The sequence below is a fragment of the Lissotriton vulgaris genome, chromosome 3_1 (assembly GCF_964263255.1).
Source record: "Lissotriton vulgaris chromosome 3_1, aLisVul1.2, whole genome shotgun sequence".
Taxonomy (NCBI): domain Eukaryota; kingdom Metazoa; phylum Chordata; class Amphibia; order Caudata; family Salamandridae; genus Lissotriton; species Lissotriton vulgaris.
The window spans coordinates 1,408,647,518-1,408,674,716 of NC_141689.1; the positions used below are offsets into that span (position 1 = coordinate 1,408,647,518).

The window sequence follows — 27,199 nt, forward strand, 5'->3', positions numbered from 1 at the left end:
ACTTGTTCGCACAGTAGTGGCGTTATTTTCTTTCTCCACCGCTGCTTTGGTGTGGGGATGGGCTTGCCATTCTATTCACTAGATTATGACTATACACAGAGATCCCCTACTACAGAAGGAGTAGTTTCTGTCCTGTAACTCCAGTTCTGTTGTAGGGGTATCTCTGTTATAGTCATAAGCGCCCACCCTCCTCCCCGGTGGAGATATTTCTTCATGTAAGGAATGCGACCGGTCTGGCGTGCTTCGCCTTCAAAAAGAACTGAAAGTAGAAGGACCTGCTATGCATTCTGGGATACTGGGAGAAGTTCTGGAAAGTTCTCTTAAAGGCACAGTATCCTAATTTAAGCCACATAATGGCAGCCTATGGGGCTTGCCTGTCCATGCCTTCTTCTCTATCATCCCAGAGTCTTTTACTGGTGGAGGCAAGTTTCTCTATGGTAGAAACTGGGCAGGCTGTGCTGTGTGTGGTGTTATTTGGTGGAATTTGTAGTTTAAGTACTGGACAGTGTAGCCTGTGGATATAGGCTGCATTATTTGTCTTTAAATTCTCTCTTAAGTGTCTTTGCAGTTTCTGCATGATTTGACAACTTAAGAGATTATTTTTGATTGCCGGGGTCCACGCACATGGGCGGGACTATTCACTAGATTATGACTATAACAGAGATACCCCTACTACAGAACTGGAGTTACAGGACAGAAACTACTCCATCTTATTTTTCTTTGATGTGGATTAAAGCTTAAGAGGGTTCCTATATTGATCAAAGTATAACTTCCTGCTTGGATCTACCTGTGCTGCTTATTAAATGTATATGCAATGGATATATTATTTTTAATTCTAACTGATTTTCAAGCAAATGGCTGCCGTGTTTAGGAGGATGAAAGTTTTAATTGATTTCCCTTTTTTTGTTTCATATGCTTGAAAAAATTCATAAATCCCACCAACTGGTCAAAGTCATAACTTTGACCTTGGAAAATGCTTGTATTTAATACTTCAAGCATGCCACATTTATAATTCATTGTGACAGGGTGGGTGTAAACAAAGCAAGGGTTCCAGTTCCGCTATGGTGCAACCCTACTGCCTCTCACGCAGTTATAATAATCAGTGTTTAATGCTTAGTAACTTCATGCAGGTATTGTTATGAATGGTGATTTATGATTTTGCATTAATGTCTGTGTGTTTTTTGAAGGACTTTGCCGATACTATTCCAGGGCATGGAGGAATTATGGATCGTTTTGATTGCCAGTACTTGATGGCTACATTCGTTCATGTATACATCGCCAGCTTCATTAGGTATATTTCACTTGTTAATTTTATCTCTGCTGTTTATCAGGGTCTAGTAATGTTGTTGGGCATTTTTGCCTTTGTGTGGAGTACGTTTTCCCTTATAGAAGCACAAATTCACTGACTTTTATGTCTACATTATCGTGCACTGATTGATTTCTTTCATAACTTACACCCATGGCATTTGTACGAATTTCAAATAATATTCGAGAGTTCAATATGAAATTAATCAGGGAACCTGCAGATGTTCTGCTTTGAAAATGGTGTTTTCATTTTTCAAAATGTCTGCGTAATATACAGAATAACCATCCTCTTAGTCTGCCTTTTAAACAGTTAATTAACAAAATTAAAAACCTGTTACTTTGTTTGATTTGTGTATGAAACTTATGCACATTCCTGTCTTCATTGAAGCTTGAGCAAAGTGAGAGTACCAAAAACTGCAATCATACATATTGAAACTAATATAAAAGATATAGACATATTATACATTTTGGAGCTCGAATTTCGCACAGGTTATTTTTTCTCCTTCCACAATCCTCTGTTGGATATTTTTTATAATATATAATATAATATAATATGAAGCTTAAGGGATCATTCCCACCTACGGAAAGGTCTGAGGAAAGAATGATTGTGACAAGGAAGAGCAGAACTTATCATGAGTGTTACCGCCTCGGCCCTCTCCTCATCCCAGTCCATACTGCACAAGGATGTGACAGCAGAATTTGAGATTTTAATGCAACCAAAAAAGTGAATAAAGACAAGCACTAGAGATTTAAACAGAGGCTGACAGGTTCGGCTTGTCCTTAAGGTCGAAGGGTCCCATCCCCCCACCTTTTTGCAAACGGGAAGAGAATCTGTCAGGATGGGCAACGGTCAGCCTCACATACACTCTTCTGTTCAGTTCAGGCAGCCAGGTGCTGTACATATGCTAAATTCACAGGCGCCTGCCTGTCTGAGCTGCACTTTGCGGGATAGGATTCCACAGGTGTGACCTCCTCAGTCCGGCCGAGCACTTGGAGGTCCTCCCCTTCATGACGAGTTGGTGTGTCACTGATAGACTCTAATCTGGGTTCTTTAGTTTTAAGCTCTGAAGTGCCCTGGGCCAAGTGTCCATCATTGACGCTTGTCCCAGTACGAGGTGGGGTCAGCAACTCTCACTAACCCTATCCCACTCTGTAATAAGTAAGGGACTGACACACTTTTCTTACTGACTGACGATGGCGGTGCAGACCTGCCAACCCACCCAGTGCCACTCTGTGTCACACTATATCGGCGCTTTTCATGCGGTCACCTGGCGAGGAGCCGATATCACACAGTGGGTACACAAGTAGCTGGAAACCGCTGCAGAAAGCAGGTTTCCAGATAATTATTTGGAGTTTTTGTTCAGACCATGTCTATTACGAGATGTGAAACCTCCCCAGGTCATCGGCAGCAATCTCAAAAGCTATGATTTTGGTTTTTGAAGGGTGGCTGGCTTGGAGGAGACTGTGCCGTTAGAAGTGTCTTGTGCTGTGCTCCGCAATTAGCCCTGCACTCCTAAAGGCCACGCCACCTCACACGGTGGGGAAAAATATGCAAGTTGGAAGATCTGGAGGAGGCAGTCCCAATCCTCCAGGAGCCTCAGATGTTTCCCTCCCAACACGCCTACTGCCACCAAGATTACTGCTGCAGCCTGGTATGTTTTTCTTTTTTTATAGTAGGTATATGAATGTCTGTTTGTAAGAATGTATGTATATCAGCTTGTGTGTATGTGCTTGTGAATAGTGTGTGGATGTGTGCATGCTTGTGAATGTATTGTGAGTGAGTGTGCATTTAGATGGGCGAGTATGTATGTTACCTTACCCCACAACTGTATGAAACCTGAAACACTAGACATTATTAGTAGAAACATTTACAAAACGAAGCCACGACACACCTGGAAAATCTTAGAATGACAATTGAAATTCCAAAGCCCAGTGTTTTGAAAACTCAAATGATCTTAACCATTTTTGATATGCAACCGTATCTTGAAGCTGTTTTAAATGCACGGCATAGATTTGTTTTGTCTCGATTAAGATTGAACACTTCATCGAATAATCAGTTGTCGGAACATGAATGATTGGTCCACAACTCTAATTGCCCCTGTGATGGCTCAGAATACTATGCATGTAGTGTATTTATAGCCACCTGAGGAAGCGTTCTATTGTACCGATTATAAGACTGCTACATTTTACACAATGTCGCACCACATATTTATATTTACAATCTTTGCCTTTCTTGGAGTTCTGCTGTAGCATGGCATCCTTTCTATGGGCTGTTGTCTACGCCAGGAAGAATATTTCTCTAACTCTCCCACAGTAATGGGACATAGTGTGCACACCTTTTCTGGACTTAAGATATGTGATATGTCTTTTAAAAGAATTGAGTAATGTACATATTATTCACTGTATATCTACGTCCTTATATTTGAAATAAATGTATGCACGTCTGGATAGGGTAGGAGTGGAGTGCATGGAGGACCCAATATGACGTTTTTGCCCTCCCTCCTTCTACTAGTTCCGTCTAATCTTAGCCAACTGTGCCATAGGAGATTTGTGATCATGTTTCTTCTCAAATTGGATGTATGAAGAATGTGGTGAAATAATTTGCCCAGATGTGAACCTATTTTCTTTCTACTTTTAACCCCTAAATGTTGCACAACTGTCCTTTTAATCTTGGATATATCGTGGTATTGCTCTGGATTTTAAGCTTTTTTTTTCTTGTGTTTTTTGAATATACCTTGGTCTTATGCTATGAATTGTATTTTTATGTCTGTCTTGTGCAATGCTTTTATGGACGATTAATTTCCTCAGAATAAAGTCTATTGATGATGGTGTGTATATATGTGTATATGTGTGTATATATTTGTGTGTGTTGTGTGTATTATGTGTGTGTATATGTATATAAGTATATGTGTGTGTATATATATATATGTGTGTGTGTGTGTGTAGTGCTCGAAAAAGCCGCTCGCATTTGCGAGCCAGAATTATTTAGGATTAGCTATTTTTTAGGTCCTACTCTCCCTTTCTGGTGAGTAGAAAGACAAACTGACGTTTGACCTCTGCCTCTGAAAGCAGAACAAATGTGACAAGATTTAAAGGCATCTTTAGTGCTCACAAAGTGAATGAGCAATAAAAATGCTTATAAATAGTGTTAACTTGTCACATTTGCTATCTTTCAGAGACAGAGGTCAAGCGCATTACAGTTAGGTCGAGTAGATGTTTCAAGTTACTAGACCTGCAGGTCTAGTGAAATTTGTATGATTTTTCGTGATATATATATATATATATCTGTGTGTGTGTGTGTATATTCGTACTATACAAGGGGGGAGAGAGAAGCAGAGATTCAGCTTCCATGGGGGTTGCAGTCCTGATCCAATTATAATGAATCACTTGTCTTAATATTCCAGGGTCTTTTGATTTCTTTCATGAAGACCCCCTTTCCCATTGACTCAGGGTGCGCTATATGTTGATTCTCTGCTTTACAAGTTAGGTAAATAGCATCATCATTGGGTCTTTATCACATGAGTGTTCTGTGCTCCAGGTGATCTACGTTCAACCATCTGGTTAAGTACAGTTGTGAGTGAAATGTGAACGGTGTCAAATAAGAAAGAGTGTGTGTGTAAAATTACCTCAGTTCCTGTGTGAAGTCTTTTATTTGACAGAAAGAGGATAGTGTCAAAAATTACAAGGAACAGTGCTCTAGTGGATGTGTTCCTGATCCACAGCACCTAGTGTTTGGTCGTGGTAGGTCAACATATTTCGGCCCTAGGTTGCACTAACAGGTCGAGGGGCCTTCTTCAGGACCGGTGTGAGAGTGGCTTGTTTTCAGGTCGCTCACGACGAATGGTTAGATTCACCTACCCCTCTTAGTCAGTGAGCTCAATCGCACAGGCTCTGACGTGTTGTTATAAGTGCAGACTTTGCTCATAACTTATAAAGGAGGTTACTGTTGCTCTTTCCTGGGGTCGGAGGGCAAGCACAACCCTTTGTTGTACCTCTTACGTGCCAGTGCTGCTGCCGTCCTCCATGCCCTGGAAAAGCAGGTGAGGTCATAAGCAGTGTATTTCGGTGGTACGAGTTCAACTTAACTACTATAACTGCTGAATTTGCCTGGTTTTGTATAACTGAAATCTGAGCCTAACTATAACGTCCCTGTAACCTTTGTTTTTTTTTCAGTGAATTTCTAAGGTCTTTTAAATGCTAATTCCTAACTATATTGTCCATCTAACCTTTTGCTTTTTTCAGTGAATTTCTATGATTTTTTAAGTAGTTATCACATTTGCAGATTGGTGGAGAAAGGGGGCAGGGCCTCCGCCTGTAGTTCCGTAGTTTGAGGGTCTGAGGTTCGGTGGTTCCGAACCCGTTCAATAAAGGTCGTCGGAAATAGACGATTTTGGTGTCAGCAGACTGCAAATCACAGTGCGGTGTGTACGAGTTTTGTTGCATTAATCGATCAATGAGAACACTATGTATTTAGGGATTTTGTTTGAACCCTCGGGTTCCATTTTGTGTATGGCAGCCATTTTGAGTGGTTGCCCTTACATAGGCCGATGACTACGGCCAAACGAGTCCTTGAGACACGTACACCTTAGCTGACTTCTGAATGACCTGGCCGAACTGACTCCCTTGCCCGAGGCTGACCTCGCTGAGCCAGTTCCTTGTTAAGCTGCTGGTCAGATAAAGATCAAAGAGCAGGACGTGCCGAAGTTTACAGTACACTGCACCCACCTTTCTATCTTGCTTCCAATCTGTTTCTGCTCCTTTCTTTATGACATAATCACTGATTTGGGTTGAGGTTTTATGATGGGTTTGTCCGGCCTGATCGAACAAGATATTGGAATGTGCTTGGTCATTTCTGGTGGGCTGGACAACAGAAAGTGGGTTTGTCGTCATGCAATATGTTTGAAATGTCACCATGTGATTGGTCAGTTTGTATGTAACTGATGCTACTTTGGAATGTGATTTTTGGCATAAAAGACCATGCTCCGCTCATTGAATTTGTGCAGTCTCTAGCGAACCACCCGTGTTGTGCTTCGTAGATCTCTGTTCCTGGTTGCAGCCAATAAACTTTGGTCTTTATCAAGAAGCGTCCCGTGTCTGTTTGCCAAGGCAGGGAAACTCGAAGGGATCGGGCGTTTTCCCTGGCACCGCTAGGTTCTAAAAACCTGGTCCTTCAGTTGGCGCCCCACGCGGAGCGACTTCAGCGGTACCGGTCCAAGCCCGAAGATCGTGGAGAGCTTCGTGTGGAAATTCTGGAGGAAGGCCTGCCACTTCATCGACCCCTGTATGTCGTCGTGGTCCGAAAGTCTTTACTGCGAGGTTCCCCGCTTTCCGACGGCTACGAAGGACTGATGCCCTGACTGTCGTTCTGTCTTGGAGCCGTAGACGATTTGTAGAGCGTGACGATAGACGGGTCTTCTGGTGACGCCATCGACATTTCAGTTAAGTATGAGTGGAGCGTCTCCCAATTCTTAGTTTGTTTCGGTATCCCTTCGTGGATCGCTTTGATTTGGTACCTGCAGGCCCCAAAGCCAAGGGACTCGTGTATTCACGTGACTACCGTTTTTTAGATTTCCCTTGAAGTTTGAAGCTAGGCTAGTGAGCAAAGATGCCTGGTCTTAGCAGACTTGGAAAGATATTTGCTTGTGGTTGTTCTAAGGATTCCCGGTTAGAGGATTCGTGTCCGGTTCCTCCGATTGGAACTCCTACATATGAACTCTATGTGAAGCATGGTGTGGACCCTATTAGGTATAATGACATCTGGGTAAAATATATGAAGAAAGACGGTGTCCTACAGTGGCCCCGTTACGGTAGCTTTGAAACTGAGATTTTAGATAAACTGTTCAAAAAGAAAGCCCGGCCGGCAATGTTTGACTCTTTCCGCATATGGCACAAAGAAGCCAAACAGAAAGAAATCAAATTAGTGAAGAAGAAGAAACGAGAACGAGGTTTGTCAATGGTGCAAGCTGCTATAGCGTATAGGGATAATGAGGAAGAGCAAGAGAGCGAACAGATGCTTAGGGTTAGGAAGTAAGCGGTAGATAAGTGCTACCCGGTTTTACCGCTTAAAGAACAGGAAGCAAAGGAAGATCTTGCGAAAGATCCTTTAATTTCGCATCTATTGAGTTCGCCACCCCCTTATGCACAGAATGCTACGGCACCACCGCCACCAGTTGTAGTTGCGCAACCTCCAGTTGTCGTGCCACCTGCAATTCCTCCACAGCCAGCTCCTCTTCCGTTGGCTACTTTTCCTTTGGCGCAGCCTCCTCAGGGGCCGTCAACTTTGTCTCCCTCTTCGTCTGCTACTCCTACGCCTATCTAGGTTCCGCCTTTGGATTCTTCTACTATCGTTCCGTCTTCTCTTATTCTTTCACCTTCTCCTTCTGCTAGACAGAGAATGACTGCAGCAGTTTCTGGTTTCTTTTCTCCTTTGTTGGGATAATTGGGTATGTCTCCTGTTAATGAGCGTAGACAATCACGTAGTCAGTTGCCTGATACAGATGAGCGTACAGTTTTGGATCATCTGCCGCGTAAATGGATTACGTACGCTTCTCAGTATGATCTTGAGGGTGTTATGGATGTTTTCCTTCAATGGGAAGCACCAAAGCAGCGGTACGTTTTTGAGATGTGTGTGTTCCTCCATGAACAATGTCTTGAAGAAGTAGGTAAAGCTCCTAATGAGTTGTACCGAATACGTTCCGAATTTGCGAAAGCGATCGTTGTGGGTCCTCATGATGTTGGGAGAGCAGTTACGACCATATTGTCATTTAGTAGCGACACTCCTTCTGAGCGACTGTTTGAGCCTGATTCGTCAGTTAGGAGAGCAGCGCGTTAGTATCCGATGCGAGAGGTTCCTCCGGTTTGGAGGCCTGGTGATGCAACAGCTAATCCAGGTATTCTGCCACACTTTCAACGAGTTTGGGTACTTGTTCCTTGGAAGCGTGTTGAAGTTTTAGCAATTAAGCAGTCTTTGCCTGATCCGCGCAAAAATCCGGCAGAATATTATAAAGAGCTCACTCAGACTGTGGGTTCGTGCATTATGAATTTGGCAGACATAGATATGTTGTTTGGAAATGTTGTTCCACAGCCCATTTGGGGTACGATGCGTCACAAGGCTCATGCACAAGAACTGGGCGATACATGGGTTAACCTTCGTGCTGCCAATGATAGACAAGTAGGATACTCCAAATCATATTCCTTGGAATGACTAATGTCAGAAGAGTTTTTCCGAATTATGCAATGTGCTGTGTTCGGCTCCTGTGTTGGGTACCCCCGACTACAGTAAGCCTTTCACATTGTATGTCCATGAGAGAGAGGGATGTGCATTGTCAGTGTTGACTCAACAGTTTGGCGATAAGCAACGTCCATGTGCGTATTTTTCGTTGACTTTAGATCCAGTAGCTAGAGCGTTGCCGAGTTGTTTGAGAGCTACAGCGGCAGCGGCTGTTTTGATTCGACAGTCTGCTGGTTTGGTTATGGACAACACATTGATCGTAATGGTTCCACATGCAGTGGATACCTTGTTGAACCGTACCAAGACACAGCACTTAACTAGTGCTCGGTTGTCGGGTTACGAGTTGACCTTGTTAGCGAGTCATGTGCACATTAAACGATGCAACACGTTGAATCCAGCCATGTTGTTGCCAATTTCAGCTGAGACAGAGAATGTTGAAGAACAGCATGATTTTTTTTTCTGAGAACTGAGGAAGAAACGAAAGGGAGGATAGACCTTAGGGATACTCCTCTTCCAGAGTGTGATGGTACTTTGTGGGTTGATGGTTCGTCTTTAAGTTGCCGAATGGTGATATGACTGCGGCATATGCGGTTACGACGTTGCATACGATTTTTGAAGCTGCACGTATCCCACATAATTCAGCGCATGCAGCAGAGTTGATTGCATTAACAAGAGCATGTGTGTTGGCGAAAGGAAAACGAGTGAATGTGTACACTGACAGCCAGTATGCGTTTGGTGTGGCTCATAGTTTTGGACGTTTGTGGCGTGAACTTGGGTTTTTGACTTCGCATGGAACAAAGATCCAGCATGGGCAGTTGGTGAATGAACTCCTTGAATCACTTACTTTGCCATTGCAAGTAGCGATTGTGAAATGCAGTGCCCATGAGAAAGTTACGGATGAGGTTGGTCGCGGAAATGCGTTTGCGGATGAAGTTGCGAAAGAAACTGCAAGAAATGTGATGAGCCGAATGTATGTTGCAGGTCCGGCGAGATGGGTTCCAGAGAAAAGTATGTGTGAAGATACGATCGAGAGTGTGAAATCCATCCAAGCTGAAGCTACAGAGAAAGAGTTGAATGAATGGAGAGAATAAGGGTAGATTGGATTCGAATGGTTGTTGGACTGATTTGTCTGAGCATCAAAGATGGTTGTTGCCTGACGCGTATGTGCTTCCAGTTGTTACAATGGCTCATCGAATGGCACATATTAGCGTGAAAGGGATTTGTAAGTTGTTAGCTCCGGTTTGGCAGAATACAGGGATTCCCAAATGTGCAGAGAATTTGGTTAAGAACTGTATGGTGTGTTTGATGTATAATCCTGGTAAGGGAACTCCAACACCAGCTGGTCATTTTGCTCCTCCTACGTATCCGTTCGAGGCTTTGCAGCTAGATTTCATCCACATGGAGAGGTGCAACAACCTGAAATATGTTTTGGTGGTTGTTTGCTCCTTCTCTAGATGGGTGGAAGCTTATCTTTTGAAGGACAATACTGCCTTGTCCACAGCGAAAGCCCTAATCAAGGAATTTTTCCCTAGGTTTGGTTTGCCGAGAATTATCTGGAGTGACAATGGGAGTGAATTTGTGGGTCAAGTGATGGAGAGAGTATGCGAGGGATTAGGTGTCCGGCAGAAGTTCCATGCTGCAAATCTCCCCCAATCAGTTGGTTTAGTCGAGTGCTATAATGGCACTTTGAAGTTAAAGTTGGCCAAAATCCAAGCGAGCTCTGGTTTGCAATGGCCAGATGCTTTGCCTTTAGAGCTCTTGTCCACAAGAATGACTGTGCATTCGCGAATGGGTTTGAGTCCGTATGAGGTTGTGTTTGGTCGCCCGGCGAATATTTGGGGCGTACCAAGACCAACAAACTTCAGTGACCTTGAGTACCCTGTGTTGCTCGATTACTTGCACGAACTGACGGCTAAACTGCGTGTTTTACACCAACAGGTTTGACAGTTTGCCACAAGCTTCTGAAGATCCAGGTCACGCCATTGAACCCGGCGATTGGATTTTCATCAAGAACTTACAGCGGAGCAAGAACGAGCCGCCCCGCTGGACAGGACCCCATCTAGTTCTCCTGTCTACACGTTCTGCAGTTTGAGTGCAAGGCAAGAAACACTGGATCCACGGCGTACATTGCAAACGGGCTCCATTACCCTTACCGTACGATCGGTGGGTCCAGGAAGGACACACAGACTCTGAAACAGAAACTGTGCTACGATTTTTGCCATTCAGCGATGCCCGTTTGATTGGAACAAACTCTGAAAAAGAAAGTGACGATCTTTTGCAAGAAGCTGTGCCTCCTTTGAATCGATTGAACACTACTGAGCCTGAGCTCCTATTTAAGGAACAAACATTACCTGGGAAAGATCGTTATAATTTGCGCCCAAGAGTCGTGGGACAAATAAAGAAATAAATGAAGTTTTTATGATTTTTCTGTTTACATTTTAACTCTCCACCGAGGATCTACTTATTTTTGTTTTTCGAACCGCCATCCGGGTTCAGCTGTAGGGTCGCGGTTGAGAAGTCTTTGGAGTGCAAGCCTGAGACACTAGGTCGAAGGTTCTGGTTGGCCTAAGGGAGTTGCCCTGGGTTGACAGAGGCATTCCTTAGCATAGAACACCCTACCATCGCGAGCAGCATATTTAGTTAGGATGGATATTTTCGAGTTGGAGAGACCTGTAGGGATGATGACTTTTTGAAAAAAGATATACAAATTAATCACACGAAAAAGATTTTTAATACTGTGCTTGTTTTTGCTATTGAGTTTAATGATATTCATAATTGGTTATGTGACATTCTCTTTTAAAGTGACGTTTTTTCCCACTGTGCAACCTACACCTCCACCTACTATTTCTTCTCATTCTTTTCACCCTTTGCCTGAACATGAGGTAGTCAGAAGACTGGAATTTGCCAATAACTCAGTTATTCAACTTTTGCACCAACACCAGTTAGTTATGAACACAACAAATTGTTGGATCTGTGGTCTAATGCCCCATACAACCGATAAAGGTATTCCATACTTGGTTTTGCCTTTCAGCCTCAATGGTTCTATTTGGGCTTATAGAACGATGTTCATTTATGCTCATAGTGTCTATCCCCAACGTTCAGTGAAGGACAATCCGAAGAATAGTGCTCTGGTCAAGGGAATAGTCGATATGATTAGGGGAATTAGTTTGTTTGAGACTATTCTGAGGGATGAGACACAAGCATACATTGGTTGGAACGTTACTGGATATGGAGTTAGTCTGAGTGTTAACCAGAGAGAGAAAAGTTCTCCACCGATTTGGATAGTGCCCCATCAGGGTCGCTATTGTCTGCAGGGTAATGGCAAGAATCCGAGAGCTCAGCTAGGGAAGAGCGTTTGTACTGACACCTATGTATTTACGTCTCAGACTTCCCCAGCATTTCTAGCCGCTAAGGGTACTTACTTTGTTTGCTATGACAAAGCGTATACATGGTTGCCCCCTGACTTTTCGGGCACATGTTTTGTTTCCTTTCTGTTGCCCCCCCACTTTTACAGCTGCGGCAGATTACCATAAGACGAGAGTTGCTAGAGGTGTCTTCAGTCAGGAAGACACTGCAGGGCAAGAGTTGGGAGATTTATTTAAGGGTTTTCTGCCGTTCTTGAGACCGATGGCTAACAGCAGTAATATTCGCCAGTTGACGAGAGTGGTTGAGTCCACCGTAGTCGAAACTGCCCGTGCCCTTAGTAACTTGACTGCTGAGCTCCAGTCGGATAGACTTATGACACTTCAGAATAGAGTTGCTCTTGATTTCATACTAGCAGACCGAGGTGGAGTATGTAAACTGATTCAATCGAGCTGCTGCGTTTTCATTCCAGACAACGCTCCGTCAGTCTTCCAGGTCATTTCCAAGCTACATAAGATCTCCGATTCTGTCCATATAGACAAAGGAGATTGGTCATTGATGGGATGGTTCTGGGGATTGATATCCACTTGGGGATGGAAGATTCTGATGGTCATTGGGATGGTCTTAGCTATCCTTTTCCTGTTCTGTCTCTGTGTACAGTGTGCTCCTGCTATTTGTGGCCTTTGTGCTACTTCGTGTGCAAGGAGACCTGTCCAGAGAGAGGTACTAAGTACTAGGATGAGGCTACAGCAACATATCGATGATCTGATTATGATAGACCTAGATTCAGATTGACATGGGTTTGGGTCTGTTGCCGATGTAAGGGCAAAAGGAGGGTCTGTAGTTCCGTAGTTTGAGGGTCTGAGGTTCGGTGGTTCCGAACCCGTTCAATAAAGGTCGTCGGAAATAGACGATTTTGGTGTCAGCAGACCGCAAATCACGAGTGCGGTGTGTACGAGTGTTTTCGCATTAATCGATCAATGAGAACACTATGTATTTAGGGATTTCGTTTGAACCCTCGGGTTCCATTTTGTGTATGGCAGCCATTTTGTGTGGTTGCCCTCACATAGGCCGATGACTACGGCCAAACGAGTCCTTGAGACAGGTCCACCGTAGCTGACTTCTGAATGACCTGGCCAAACTGACTCCCTTGCCTGAGGCTGACCTCGCTGAGCCAGTTCCTTGTTAAGCAGCTGGTCAGATAAAGATCAAAGAGCAGCACGTTCCGAAGTTTACAGTACACTGCACCCACCTTTCTATCTTGCTTCCAATCTGTTTCTGCTCCTTCCTTTACGACATAATCACTGATTTGGGTTGAGGTTTTATGATGGGTTTGTCCGGCCTGATCGAACAAGATATTGGAATGTGCTAGGTCATTTCTGGTGGGCTGGACAACAGAAAGCGGGTTTGTCGTCATGCGATATGTTTGAAATGTCACCATGTGATTGGTCAGTTTGTATGTAACTGATTCTACTTTGGAATGTGATTTTTGGCATAAAAGACCATGCTCCGCTCATTGAATTTGTGCAGTCTCTAGCGAACCACCCGTGTTGTGCTTCGTAGATCTCTGTTCCTGGTTGCAGCCAATAAACTTTGGTCTTTGACGTCATCAAGAAGCATCCCGTGTCTCTGTTTGCCAAGGCAGGGGAACTCGAAGGCATCGGGCGTTTTCCCTGGCGCCGCTAGGTTCTAAAAACCTGGTCCTTCACGCCCAGCTCTCAGGAATCCAGCTGTGTAGGACTTACATGAGGTACCAGGAGGAATTCTTGGTCCCTAAGATCACTCAACATCCAAGAGGATTATTTCCCCAACCAGCAGTACGCTAGAGGGCGTGTTTGCAGAGTTGTGGTGGAGAAAGGGGGCACTTCGAAGATCTCTCAGCAATACCGCTGAGTGGGACTTACTGGAGGTAACAGGAGGGGTTGTTCACCCCCAAGGACCCTCAGCAGCAATGGGCACTTAATTCCCCAACTAGTAGTGCGCCAGGAGGCATGTTTGCACAGTGGTGGAGAAAGGGGGGCGGGCAACAAAGACATCTCAACAATCCTGCAGTGTAGAACTTACTGAAGGTAACAGGAAGAGTAGTTGGCCCCCAAGGACGTCCTTAGGGGCCAACAACTCCTCCTGTTTCCTCCAGGTCGGAGACCATGCCCCCTTTCTCCACCACCAAGGTTGCATACTGTATGTATATGTTTGTGTATATATATTTGTGTGTGTGTGTATATGTGTATGTATGTTGTATGCTGGATGCTTTGCTGTTGTGGGGGCCAACAGCCTTGCATTTCTCCCCCTTGCAACACCATTGTGGGATCTTTAGTCACAGGGTGCATCTGCTGCTGCTTGCCACTGGTGTCACAAGGAAAGCATGGCCACGGCGCCCTTAGCGCAGCCTCTCAACCCCCGTGGCAAGGGACAACCTGTGGGACGCTTTCCTGTTGTGTGGGCCAACAACCTTGCCTTTCTCCCCCTTGCAACACCGTGGTGGGACCTCTAGTCCCAGGGTGCATCTGCTTCTTGCCGCTGGAGTCACGCTGTTTTCAATTGATAAAATTCCTAAAAAAGTTCTTTGATTTTCTCCCTGTCACGGCAAGAAACACTAGGCAATCTTCAAAAATCTCCAGACTGTTCAACATTCAGCAGCCCACCTGGTGCTCAAATTGCTACACCGCCCTTCAGCCTCAGCTGCCTTAGAAGCACTGCATTGGCTACCTATCCATAAAAGAGTACTATTTATGATACTCATCATTACTTTTAGAAATTAGGGCATCAGGACCTAAATACTTTACAGCCAGATTTCCTCCCTATGTCACCTCATGTCCCCTTAGGTCTTCATCAGCAAATCCTCTAAAATCCTCACCGTTTGGATGTAAAACAAAGGGAAGGAGATCAGTAGCCGTTCTTGGAGTAAAAACATGGAATACTCTCCCCTGTCATCCTCGTTTCATTCACTCAGAACCCATCTTCAGAAAGTCATCGATTTTCTCTGCTTCTCTTATCTAATTCACCCAAAGGTGGGATAGCAGCATCCCTGCCTGTCTGTTTCTGCATAGCGCCAAGATACCACTGCGGAGTGATAGTCGCGCTATATATATATATATATATATATATATATATATATATATATATATATATATATATATATATTCACTGAAAAAACCATAGTTTATAGACCATATATAGTTAGGGATTAGCATTTACAAAACCTTATTTTACTCGCACAAAACCATTGAAATTCGCATATATAGTTAGTTCCACTAACTATATATCGCGCACCCGCAATCCACTACTAATGATGTCACATATTACATCATTCATGACATGGTCAGTGACATCTCAAATGACATCACTGATGACAACATCCAGTGACTGTATGTTTCTGTAAAGTTAAAATATGTCTTACATATTGAAGAATGAGTGGATGTATAAGAGTCTGGATGAAGGATTTAGTAGGTGCATGACTGACTGTATGAGTGAGTGATTAAATGTGTCTCACTGAGTGAATGGGTTAGTGACTAAACTGTCTTAATTTGTGCATCATTATGTCTGTTGTTCTGTAAACTGCTGCATGTGTTAATCAGTAGCTATATGAGTAACTATATGGGTTATTGATTGGTTGTCCAAGTATTTGTATGGGAGACTGAGTATGTGTGTGTGTGGGTGGCTGGGAGGGGTATGACTCTGTGCATAGATGTGTGAGCAGTTGATTCACTAGATGTATGAGTTCAAAAGTGCATGTGGAAACAGCTGTATGGGCAGTTTACTGTGTGCATGAGTGTATTGGTGAGTGAATGGATATCTCAGTGCTACATGTCAAAGTAAGTACATATGTAAAACACAGTACATGTGAGAGTTGACATATATAAATAACTGTGCATAAGAGCCAGTGAATGTGTGAGTGGCTGTATGGATCATTGTGAACTTCAATCAAGGATTGTATAAAAGAGTAAATATGTGTTAGTATATGTTGGAATAAGTAAGGTGTGTATAACTGTATAGTTGAGGAAATGGAGGTGTGATTGATTCTTTGCATGACTGACTAGGTGTGTGAGTAACTCCATGGATGAGTGACAGTCTGTGAGTGTCTGTTTACACTGAGTGTATGTAAGGTTATATTAGAGTCTGAAGAGGTTCAACGTATTATCACATGAATTATATCATCAGTGATGTAATCAGTAATGTCAAATGAGATGTCATCAGTGATGTCATCAGTGATGTCACTGACCATGTCATGAATGATGTAATATGGGACATCATTAGCAGTGGATTGCGGGTGCGCGATATATAGTTAGTGGAACTAACTATATATGCGAATTTCAATGGTTTTGTGCGAGTAAAATAAGGTTTTGTAAATTCTAATCCCTAACTATATATGGTCTATAACCTATGGTTTTTTCAGTGAATTTCAATGGTTTTTTAATAGTAAATATCAAAAGCTGTAAAATGTATTCTTATTTTAATGCAAAAATATATTTTATATGTTTTTAATAAAAAAATGTTATGCATCTGCCAAACCCTGACCTCTTAATAGTGCACTGTGGTGGAAATGATTTGGGCACTATGACTGGGGTTGGCCTGGAAATTCTTTTAAAGAACACCTTTCTTCAATTGATGACACTTTTTCCCCAAACTGCCTTGGTATATTCCAATATATGTCAAAGACAGAAATGTAAGTGGTCCAACCAATTTTTTCCACAATTTGAGAAAGCACGGAAACATGTGAATAAATCTGGTTCTGCTTACATGAGACTATGGAATGGGTTTAATATACAACAATAACTTGCGTTACAACATTCAAGGCATCTACAGAAGAGATGGTGTGCACTTCCCCGATGAAGGGAATAGAATATTCGTCCTTTATTTAAAAGTGTGCATTGGAACCTACTTGTAGGTACCTAAATTAGCCACAGAACCCAATAGCTCTTTTCAGAGCTACCCTACCTCTGATCATTCAAAACGTTTTTTCTTTTTCTAACTTTTTTTTTTTCACCAAAGTACGCGCCCCGGTTCGCTTACCGGTGCGCGTACCGGGCGCTCCCCCCGCGAAATTTTCAAAATTTTTATTTTTTTATTTTTGCATATATCAGCGTTCTAATCCCCCCTCAGAAAACCTAGAGGGTCACAAAGTGTCTACCGTGCCCCCTTCTACCCATTCCGAACATTGTTTGTCCTCCATCTTATGTCTCAATTCTACCGATACACAAAATGGAGGACTCCCGTAACGCTGCCGGTTCGCGTACCGGGGAGCGCACCGGTAAGCGCTCGATAAAAAAAGGTGGGAAAGTAATTTACAGAAAAACCACTACAGACACTTTCATCAAATATAGAATAGGCCCTACTACATAGCAGTCCCTACCATTTACCCAAATTTGATGGAATTCCATTGAGAAAATTATGCTGTAAGCCTGACTACATATCCTGAGGTAAATTACCTAACAAAAACACTTATAAAGTGTTAGAATTGACAACCAATCAAAATACTACTTTCAATATCTTCTATTATTTCATGACATTTGATTGGTTATGTACCTGAATATATATAAAGAAAGAGAGAGAAACACAGCCATTTTGACTACTACTTCCTGAAGTACATATCAAGTGCATTTCAACTGAGAACTTAAACTTCTTTTTGAAAGGTAAGATGTTATTTTAAAAACTGAAGTATGTTCTGCACTTTAAGTTAATTAGTAAAACATTTTCTGATAGTTATATACTATCCCTCTGTAATACTTATAGAATAAGATAGACTTTTCTGTTTTAGTTATGGATGGAGTTAGGCTTGTCTTGTATAATTAAGAATTGACTTTGGCTTTATCACATACATTTTTTTATATTTCTACTTCCAGTCTGATACCATACACTGCCCAAAGATAAAATCACTGTTTAAAAAACCAAACTACCTGTCTGTACTTAAACCCAACAGTGCCCTATCTGTACTGATATATTTTTTTAGAATTCATTTTACAGCACAAAAATGGAAGGAGAGAAAAAAAATAACTTCGAAATTGTTGCAGAAAGCAACAAAGATACAGAAATTGACTCTGAATTCTTTGAATAGTCACGGGACTTTGAACTTCTGCAAAGTGTAGAATCAGTAGATTACCTAATTGAAAATGAGAAAAATTCTGACAATGAATTATTAGAAGTTCTTTTTAATTTTGAAAACGAATCTGAAAAATAAATTTATATTTAATAATTCAAAAATTGTTTGAGACATTATTCATTTTTATATGTATTTTTTAAACTAGTAGCAAATTGATTATAATGTAAAATTAGACTTTAAATATACTGTGCAACTTTTTTGTTACATAGTAAGTTTGCTCATATTTACTTCCTTTCTTCCACTATATTATCTCCAATGTGTATTTAACATCTCTTTATCATCTCCTGCCTCCATGGTGTTTCTGCTTTCCTGACAGACTATGCTATGAATTCCATATACCACAATAACTTCTGAAACAACATGCAAGATATCTACAAAGAAAACTGTGTATTTTTATTTTTAGACTCTGCATTGGTACCTACATGTTGGTACTTAAATAAAAAAAAAGAACAATCAATAAACATACAATATTTGAACATTCTTTCATCCTATTTTCCCAATATTACGCTTCCCGGACCGCTTCCCGGTGCGGGTACCGAGCGCTCCCCCCGCAAAAAAAACGATAATAAAAATTATTATTTTTTTCCCCCGCGGGGCCCTTTTAAAGCCCCCTCATCAAACCTAGGGGGTCAGGGAGGATGTACTCTGCCCCCCTATGCTCATTTCCCCCTTTGTTTTTGCCACATCTTGTGTCTCGATCCTACCGAGACACAAGATGGCGGCCGCTCCGGACTGTTTAGGATGTTCACAGTCACCGGGGAGCCAATCCGCTTCTCCTAGCGAAGTTCGGTTACGCGTCAGGTACGCGAACCGGAGCGCCAACCGGAGCGCTGTTACAGATTTATCTGTTTTTTGAAACGTTAATTTCTCAAAATCCACTGGAGCACATATATTGAGACATAGCAAAGGAACGTCGGGCAAACCATATCTACAATTCTGCCAAGTTTCGTGTAAATCCATTCAGCCGTTCGAGCTAAAAGTGATTCCAACCGCCCTATGGAAAAATGAATGGGAAAAACGCGTTTTGGGACCCCCTTTTTTCTCGGCCCCCCTTGACGAAACCCCCCCATATTTCCAGGGGCTGCTCAGAAACAAAATGTGCCATTTTCCTGAAAATTTCAGCCAATTCCGTCCACAAACGCCAAAGTTATTCGACATAGAATTTTCAGAAATCCCATAGGAAAAAAATCCTAACTATATATACCTACTGGCGACACATACACATGGCCACTGCGCTCTTATCATGGCCTCTGCCCCCACAGGTCCGTCCACGCCCAGGCAAAGCCCAGGCCATGGGCTCACTCACTAAGGCACCAGGATAATCAAGCCCCTAAGTGGGAAGTGGCCTTCATCCCCTTTTACTCTGTACTCTATCTGCAAAACACCAAGGGAGGCATGGGGAAATGGAAAGTGGTGAAGGGGGGCACAGGGGTGACCCACAAGGTAACAAAAAAATCAAAGTAAACCAAGAGGCACACGAAAGGGGAACTGCGTACTCGACTGTATGGACTATTTACTGGTCGGATGTGAAGAACTTTTAGAGCCACCAACACCTGACCCTGTCACTAATCCAAAGGTGTAGCCCGTGGTAGTCCCTCAGCAAATAGATGTATTCCACTTATGTTAAGGAAAGTAAACACACACATCCAGACTCAGCAGCCAGCACCGCCTATCATAGAATTGCTAATTGCTTCTAGTAACTCGCCCCCAGCCCAGCGCCTTCCAGAGCTTACATGCAGCAACATATTTTCACCCTTATTAACTCTGCTGGAAGGCACTATTGATGCAGAGGGTAGGGGGATGTCACTCTATTGTCTTTTGATACAATCTCTCCAAAACACAGAGGCCCTCAACATTATTTGTGATTTACGCTCTCAAGTCTGCAATAGGAGTGCTTACTGGGCAGGGGAAACTGCTGCTAGAGAGAGATGGGGGGAGGTGGGGGACTAGCAACACAGCAAAACCTCCAGCCATTGGGCCTAGGATCTCTTTGGGAAATCGAAAGCCCTACACCCCCCCCTAAAGGCCCCCTACCACTCTACACAGAGTGGGTAGCTGAGCGGATGCTTGCAGCCCGACTGCAGCAGAGTTACATTGGGTCCCAGTGGCCAATCCAGCCACACAACTGCATGTCAGAAGATCCCATGATCTTCCTGTTCTCCCTGGAGAAACCTTGGGTAAGGAGCCGCCAGCAAATCATCCCGGAAGTCATTGTCTGATGACTAGGCCAAAATCACCTATCCCGTCCCCGCACACCATATTTATGATTAATGTAACCAAACACAGCAACCTGGTGAGATGTGAGCATGAGGAATACCTCAAAAACAAAACCATTCACTGGGTGCATCATGTTAGAGGATGTAGGTCTGTGATTAGGGATGACATACTGAGAGCTAGAAAATGTGTCCTACTCAATAGCCCCACAGACTCAATTGAACTAACCCTGGTGGACGGGAAGTTAGCGCACAATCTAATAGCTTTAGATGTTAGATCCTGTCCCCTGTAACATCCAACATCCAATTTAAATACCAGATGACCTATAGCCCACACCTGCTCACTCCCTATCCTCTTTCCAGCCGGCCAGACCATCTGTCCTCCCTAGTGGAAATCGACTGACTACAGTCTAGAGCTGTTCTTGGAGACATAGAGGCCCGTGCCCCAAGCCCTCTTTTAATTTAGGACCTCCATCATTAAGTGGACTATTAGCACTTGAAACCACTACGGATGGCAAAAGGCATGACAATCCAACCAAAAGGCTGCAATCTGGAGTAGAGGTCCACCCTAGAACACTAGTCACTACTCTCCCCAACGCAATACCTTTTCAGGGAGACACGTAGGCAGACTCTCCTCCCCCTACTTTTTCACCATTAGCAATCCTCCCCATGCTTAAGTTGATATCTTGGAATCGAGCCCCTAGCCCCCAGACAGGGATGACATCTGCAAAGTCAGTTAGGAAAATAAACTCTGATCCGTTCCTCCTCTTGATTTACCCCCTATCAAGAAGTGGTCCCAATTCAGCTATACATCTAAACACCCTAGCCTTAGAGCATAGGCTGAGAACCCCAATGGTATGTCTAAATCGGACAACAGAGGAGAATACACCTTTATTGGCCCTACCCGTATGAGCGCATTAACTATATTTTATTTGACCCACAGTTGTGGTCAATTATAATAGACATGTCTGTGGGTAAAACCACGGATGGCGATCACAACCCTCTGAGCCTGGCACCCCTCTGGGGCAACCCACCTAGTGTTTCCAAGGACAACCTTATTGCCAAAGAGCTTCAGTATACGAATGACAAACGTCGCCTTAAGTGGCACGTGGTCTGTAGGGACAAAACTAAACTCAAGCTCATCAAGCAGGACCTAATAGCCTACTTGGCAGAGATTGAAGCCCAGCTAGAGGACCCAGGAGGAAAGGAGTTGATTAGTGACTTGCTCTCCCAGTATTTTGAACAGTTGGCCCTACACTTTGTTGTTCACTTGCACCCCCCAAAGCAGCAATCCTGGTACTCTCGTAAATGTAGACTCTTAAGGTGCCAACTCGCTACAGGAATTAAAGCAAAGAACACATATGCTTTGCGAGAGTTAAGAAGGTCCTACAAAAAAGATATAAATAAAGCTAAGAGGGAGTGGGACGAGGCTAAATGGAGGAAAATCTGGGAAGCATGCTTCTTTAAAGGCCCTAACCATTCTGATATGACCAACACCTTGTCAAAACTGTGGACCTCTTTACCAAGAGCGAAACCTTGACCTCAATAGTCAATCATTCCATCAAAAGCTCCAGGCCCTGACGGCATTCCAGGTGATATATTCCGACACGACAAAGAGAATTGGTCTGACTATATATTGGCACTTTCTAACAACGTTGCAGGAGGTCTCCAATCCCTGATTCGTGGAAGTAATTCCCATCTTTAAGAAAGGCGAGAGTAACCTCCTGAGCAACTATAGGCCCATAAGCCTGATTGATTGAATACAGAAGGTATTTTGTCACACTCTTCTGGTGAGGGTCCAGGAGTGGATATCTAATAACATATTGTTCCCCTACCAGGCGGGGTTTCGCCAGAAGACAGGGACAATAGACCAGGTCCGTTTCCTCCTTTACTGGGAGGTAGTGACCATTGGTAAGGGGAGCCTCTATGTCGCATTCGTCGACCTAACGATAGCATTCGATCTTGTCCCTCGAAATATCATTCGGCAAGTTCTAAAAAAATATGGGAATGACAACGTTAATTCTGTCACTAATCATTCGTCTTCACGGGGTCTGCGCCAAAGTGTGATGAGGCGATCAAGGCCAACTCACCAACACCATTAAAATCAATGGGGGTTTTCACCAAGGGTGCGTTTTGGCTCCAACTTTATTTAAATCCCCACAAATTTTTCAAAGGTTGCCCAACACTAGGTGATGCCCTGCTAGAGAGGGTTGGCAGTTTCAAATACCTGGATATCAAACTATCTGAGCACATGTCCTGGAAGCTGCATCTAACTTGGGCAAATCTGAAGTGCAAACAAATAGTCTGGCCTTAAAAAAAGAAGACTGCTGCTCATACACTAAACCTGTTGCACCCTAACTTGAGGTATATCATTCCAAGGCGGGCGCTGTGCCCTATATGGGGCCGAATTGTGGGGCTACGAAAGATTGGATGATCTTCCCACGTCGGAGAACAAGTTTTATGGAGCTTAGTATCGCTCCTTCAGAGCCCACCGCTTCATCTCCATAAGCTGGATTTGGGCCATAAATCCATCGCTTATTTAACAAAACTATGCCCATTTTTTTTTGGTAGAGAAAAAAATGACTCCTGAATTGTGCTCCTATGCCATTGCACTCAAGGAAGTTAGCTCCCTGGATGTATTTAACAAGATAGGCTAGATAAAAAACATCAAACGCTTACTTGAAAATGTTGGGGTCATGGGTAAGTGGGACATTGCTAACCCCCCAAGTCTTGCACAGTAAAAAACAAGTGAAAGCCCAGTACAGGGACTGGGTAGCTTAGAATGAAATGGGGAACATCAAGATGGTTAGGCTAACCGCAGAATTTGTTGATTTTTAAAATGACTAGATCCCTAGAAGGCTACTTTGATCGACTCCAGGCACCAACTGACAGAAAACTATATATCCAGTACAGATTTGGCACATGTAGGAAAGTAGGATCTGCTTCTCATGGTTACCTCCACTATTAGGTCTCGTCTGTCGTTAACAGCGCTCATGCGCTGCTCTCACCATGCAAGGGCTTCTTGGAATCAATACGGATTCCGAAGCTTTCGGAGGCGGACTTGAAGGCCCCGTCCATCATTTTCATTAACTGGCGTCATCCTCCATGGTAAACGCTGGCTCACTATTGAAAAGGAGGCCTCTTAGTCCCTCCTTGTTACCACCATGTCCACTTCTGGCCCCGCGGATTGTATCTTTAACTTGTGGTGTTACACAGACTCCTTCATTAGCTGGGACGCACTAGATTTTTCGCTCAACACCAACAGCTTGTTCTAAGCAGGTTGCCAACGCTTAGCTGTGCAATACTTCCCCGCTAAGGATGTGCTATGTAGGTTGCTCTACATACACTTCATACTACATACATAATGTATACGTCGAAGAGTCTCTTAGGTCAGTCGGAGTGACGCAGCTGTTTACGGCAAGACCTGATGAAGCTGCGCAAAGGACTGCCCGTGCTCACCAACCGCTTTGTAAATTTGAAAGCTGACGAACTCGAACATGAGAGCTGCTTCGTTATGGCGTGCGTTTTTGTCGCTCTTTCCGCTGACCCACGCTCACTCCCAAACCATTGCTTATCGGGAGTATTTTTACACGAAAGCCTTTGTTTGCCCTTAACACGATAATAGCCTCCAGTCCAGTGTGCCAGGACATCGGTTTTTGTTGGGAGTTAGCCCCGGGGCAAAGAAGTGCATTAGCAGTCTCTGGGAGTGCTTTAGCTCTTTGAAACAACAGGCACCAGGCGCGTGCGCCTCTTGTTTGGCTCCCAGATCTATCTGCCCCGGACATCAGCCCCTGAGATCTGCTGGCCATCGGCAGACCTGTGCCACTCAGATAAAGGTTCAGAATGAGGAGTCACAGCTAATCAGACTAACTGAGACCCGGGGCCCTCCGTCTCCCTGTCTGCAGAATCTAAGAGCAGGCAGATGGGTCTTTTCCCTTAGTCACCTGCGGGGACAGGCCCGAGCAGCACCTCAACTACCTCCTTTTGTGAAATTAGCGCACTGTGACAACACCCCGCTTGTACTGCTTTGCGCTGCCCAAGCTTGGCTTTATGCTCTGGTGAGGGGGCAATTCCTTACCCAGTCAGGAGTGGGCAAAATCATCTAGGAAGCTATAGGACAGTTTCTATGTCCGTGTCTCAGATACATTGCAAGCTGCCTATGCAAGGGCAGCTATCTCTTCAACCATATAATTCAGATGATTTTCAGGACAATGTAAGACTGACACCTATACAGCAGTCAAACCACCTCTCCCTCCAGGGTACTGCTGTTCTCCACCCCGGATTGCACACCATGCGCCATTCTCACTATACTCCAGTTCCTGTAAAATTAGGCCGTGTGAAAGAACTACGCCAGTGAAATTAGCTAAATTCCCATTGCTTGATTTTGTGTACTTTTTTAAGTGAGAGCACCTCATATGGATAAGTCGAACACTGTTTTGTATAGAAAATCTGTAGCAAAGAGACATTTCCTGTCATTCGTGGTATTGCTTGAAATATTTTTGCACATGCTTGTTCGCTTAAAAAACATCTCTGCCTCCGCCGAGGGAGCCTGCTAGGATGCTCTGGATCACTGACTCACCACCCCCCTCTGCTGCTCCCAGCCGCCCCGCCAGGTCAGGTCACCGTGAGTATGGAGAACCAGGTCTTATGGGCCTGGCGGTGCAGGGCACGCCTTAAATCCCGAGTTCACCTGCCTTGTCGAACAGAGACACAAGACATTCTGTTGAGCGTGGAGAACCAGGTTTATTAGCTGCAGCCAAGCACAGTTATCCCAGAAGTTACACGCAAGGTGGGTTCTGAGGAGACTGCCACTTCAATCCGTGGTGCACAATCTTTTATAGGAAACACGTTTACAGTGTTTACTCCTTACACATACAAAACGAACCAACAAGAAAAGTTGGAAAACAAGCTATCAGGTGTCTCAAATACGCCCCTCTCTCAGACCCCGTGTGTTACCCCTCCCAACAAATGAATCAGTACTAGTACCAACAATCCAATTTGCAGGTGGCAGGACGTATTTGTGTGCCTCAAAGGATAGTTGTGTAACAGGAGAATACAAGGAGAGAATAGCGAAGGCCAGTCGGATAAGATAATGTAAGGAAAGAATAGGAGAAGGCAAATAGTCAGTCGAGACGGGGATCAATCAACCCAGACATGGATTAACCCTTTCCTTGCTGCCGTCTGCCATTGGCCGACGGCAGCACTACCTCCCCAGTGCTGCCGTCGGCCAATGGCCGACGTGGCCCCACCCGTGCACGGAAATGCCCACACCGCGGCGGAATTACCGCCGCGGTTAACGGGTTAACGAACTCGGCCAGACTCTTACATTGTTTATGTTTATGTTTGCGGATTTCTAGAGCGCATGGCTGCCCACGAGCATCCCAGCGCTAGTGATAGAGTAAGTGAGACGGGTGAGACGGAATTAGGGGAACAGCCAGGTCTTCAAGAGTCGGCGAAATGAGAGAAGGTTAGGCTGAGCACGGATGTCCATTGGAAGTGAGTTCCATAGTTTGGAGGCATTGTATGAGAAGAGGCGGCCTCCTGATCGCATCCTTTTGATCCTAGGTACTAAGGCCAGGTGGAGATGTGTAGAGCAAAGGATTCTATTGGTATTATATGTAACAATGAGATCTTTTAGGATGGGGGGGCCTTACCCTGCATGATTTTATGGGCCATGCAGAGAGCTTTGAAATGTACTCTTTTACCTATGGGAAGCCAATGAAGTGACCTAAGGGCTGACTTAGCGGAACTGCGTTTGGTGGCGCCCGTGAGCAGCCGGGCAGCGGTATTTTGCACAACCTGCAGTTTAGCCGTCACTTTCTTTGGAGCACCGAGATAAAGGGCATCCCCATAATCCAGTCTGAACAATATGAGGCCCTGGATCAGGATCTTCCTCGACTGGGCAGGAAGCAGGGGAAGAATTTTGCGGGAGGTATGGAGAAGAACGTAGCACATTCCGGCAGTTTTTCTTGCTTGGGTGTTGAGCGTAAGCACTTGATCTAGCCAAATCCCTAGGCTTTTAATATCCGACTTTGGGATTGGAGGTGGACCCATGCAAGAGGGCCATAGAGTCTCAGGTCGGAAGTGTGCCTGATTGCCCAATGACTAAAATCTCCGTCTTACCGCTGTTGAGCTTAAGATGGGACCTGTCCATCCAGCTCGTTATATCCTCAAGACAGGAGTAGAGATCGATGGAAGGGTGCTCCTGTTGGCTTAGTGATACAACAAGCTGGGTGTCATCGGCGTGGGTCAGAAGATTGATACCAGATGATGTGACAATTTTTTCGAGTGGGGACATGTACACATTAAAAAGCTTAGGGCTCAGGGATGAGCCCTGAGGGACGCCACCGTGTACTGAGGTTATGTTGGAGGTGAAATTGCCCTCTGCCACCTGATATGTGCGGTTGTATATGAAAGACTTCAACCAGGACAGGGCCAGTACAGAGATACCGAGATCCCTGAGCCGATGGACCAGCGTGAGATGGTTCACGGTGTCGAAAGCCGCGCTCAAGTCCAGGAGGATCACCGCCACTGATCCCCCTGAATCTATGATCTTTCTGGACTCTTCGACTACCGCGATCATGGTGGTCTTTTTACCGTGGCCTGGGCGAAAGCCAGTCTGTGAGGGTTTAAGTAGGTTACTTGATTCCAGATAATCAGATAACTGGTGGTTGATGAATTTTTCTGCCACCTTGCTGATGCTAGGCAAGAGGGAGATAGGCCGGAAGGTATTCAATTCCAGCGGATCAAGGTTGTTTTTTTTTTTAGTTAAGCTTTAACTACGGCCTGCTTCCAGCTCGGTGGTACGATGCCCTGTGAAAGGGAGGTAGTGATCAAGTTCACTATAGGGGCCAGGATAGTAGGTGCCACTAATTAGTTTTGTAAACAAGGGCAAAAGAGTTACTCTTTAACAGAAAAGACATCTGAGAAAAGCAAAAACACTCCGTCCGCCATGCTGCCTGAGTGAGGGCCACACAAAATGGCGAC

General features: G+C 44.2%; 1 protein-coding gene across 1 annotated transcript in view; it reads left to right on the forward strand.

Annotated features, from left to right (window-relative positions):
• The window catches only part of CDS1 (CDP-diacylglycerol synthase 1), a 955,907-nt gene that overhangs the window by 858,096 nt on the left and 70,612 nt on the right, over positions 1-27,199 (forward strand). Inside the window, exon 12 of the mRNA XM_086961872.1 lies at positions 1,188-1,291. Within this exon, the coding sequence (XP_086817998.1) occupies positions 1,188-1,291 (104 nt within the window). The remainder of the gene's footprint in view (positions 1-1,187; positions 1,292-27,199) is intronic.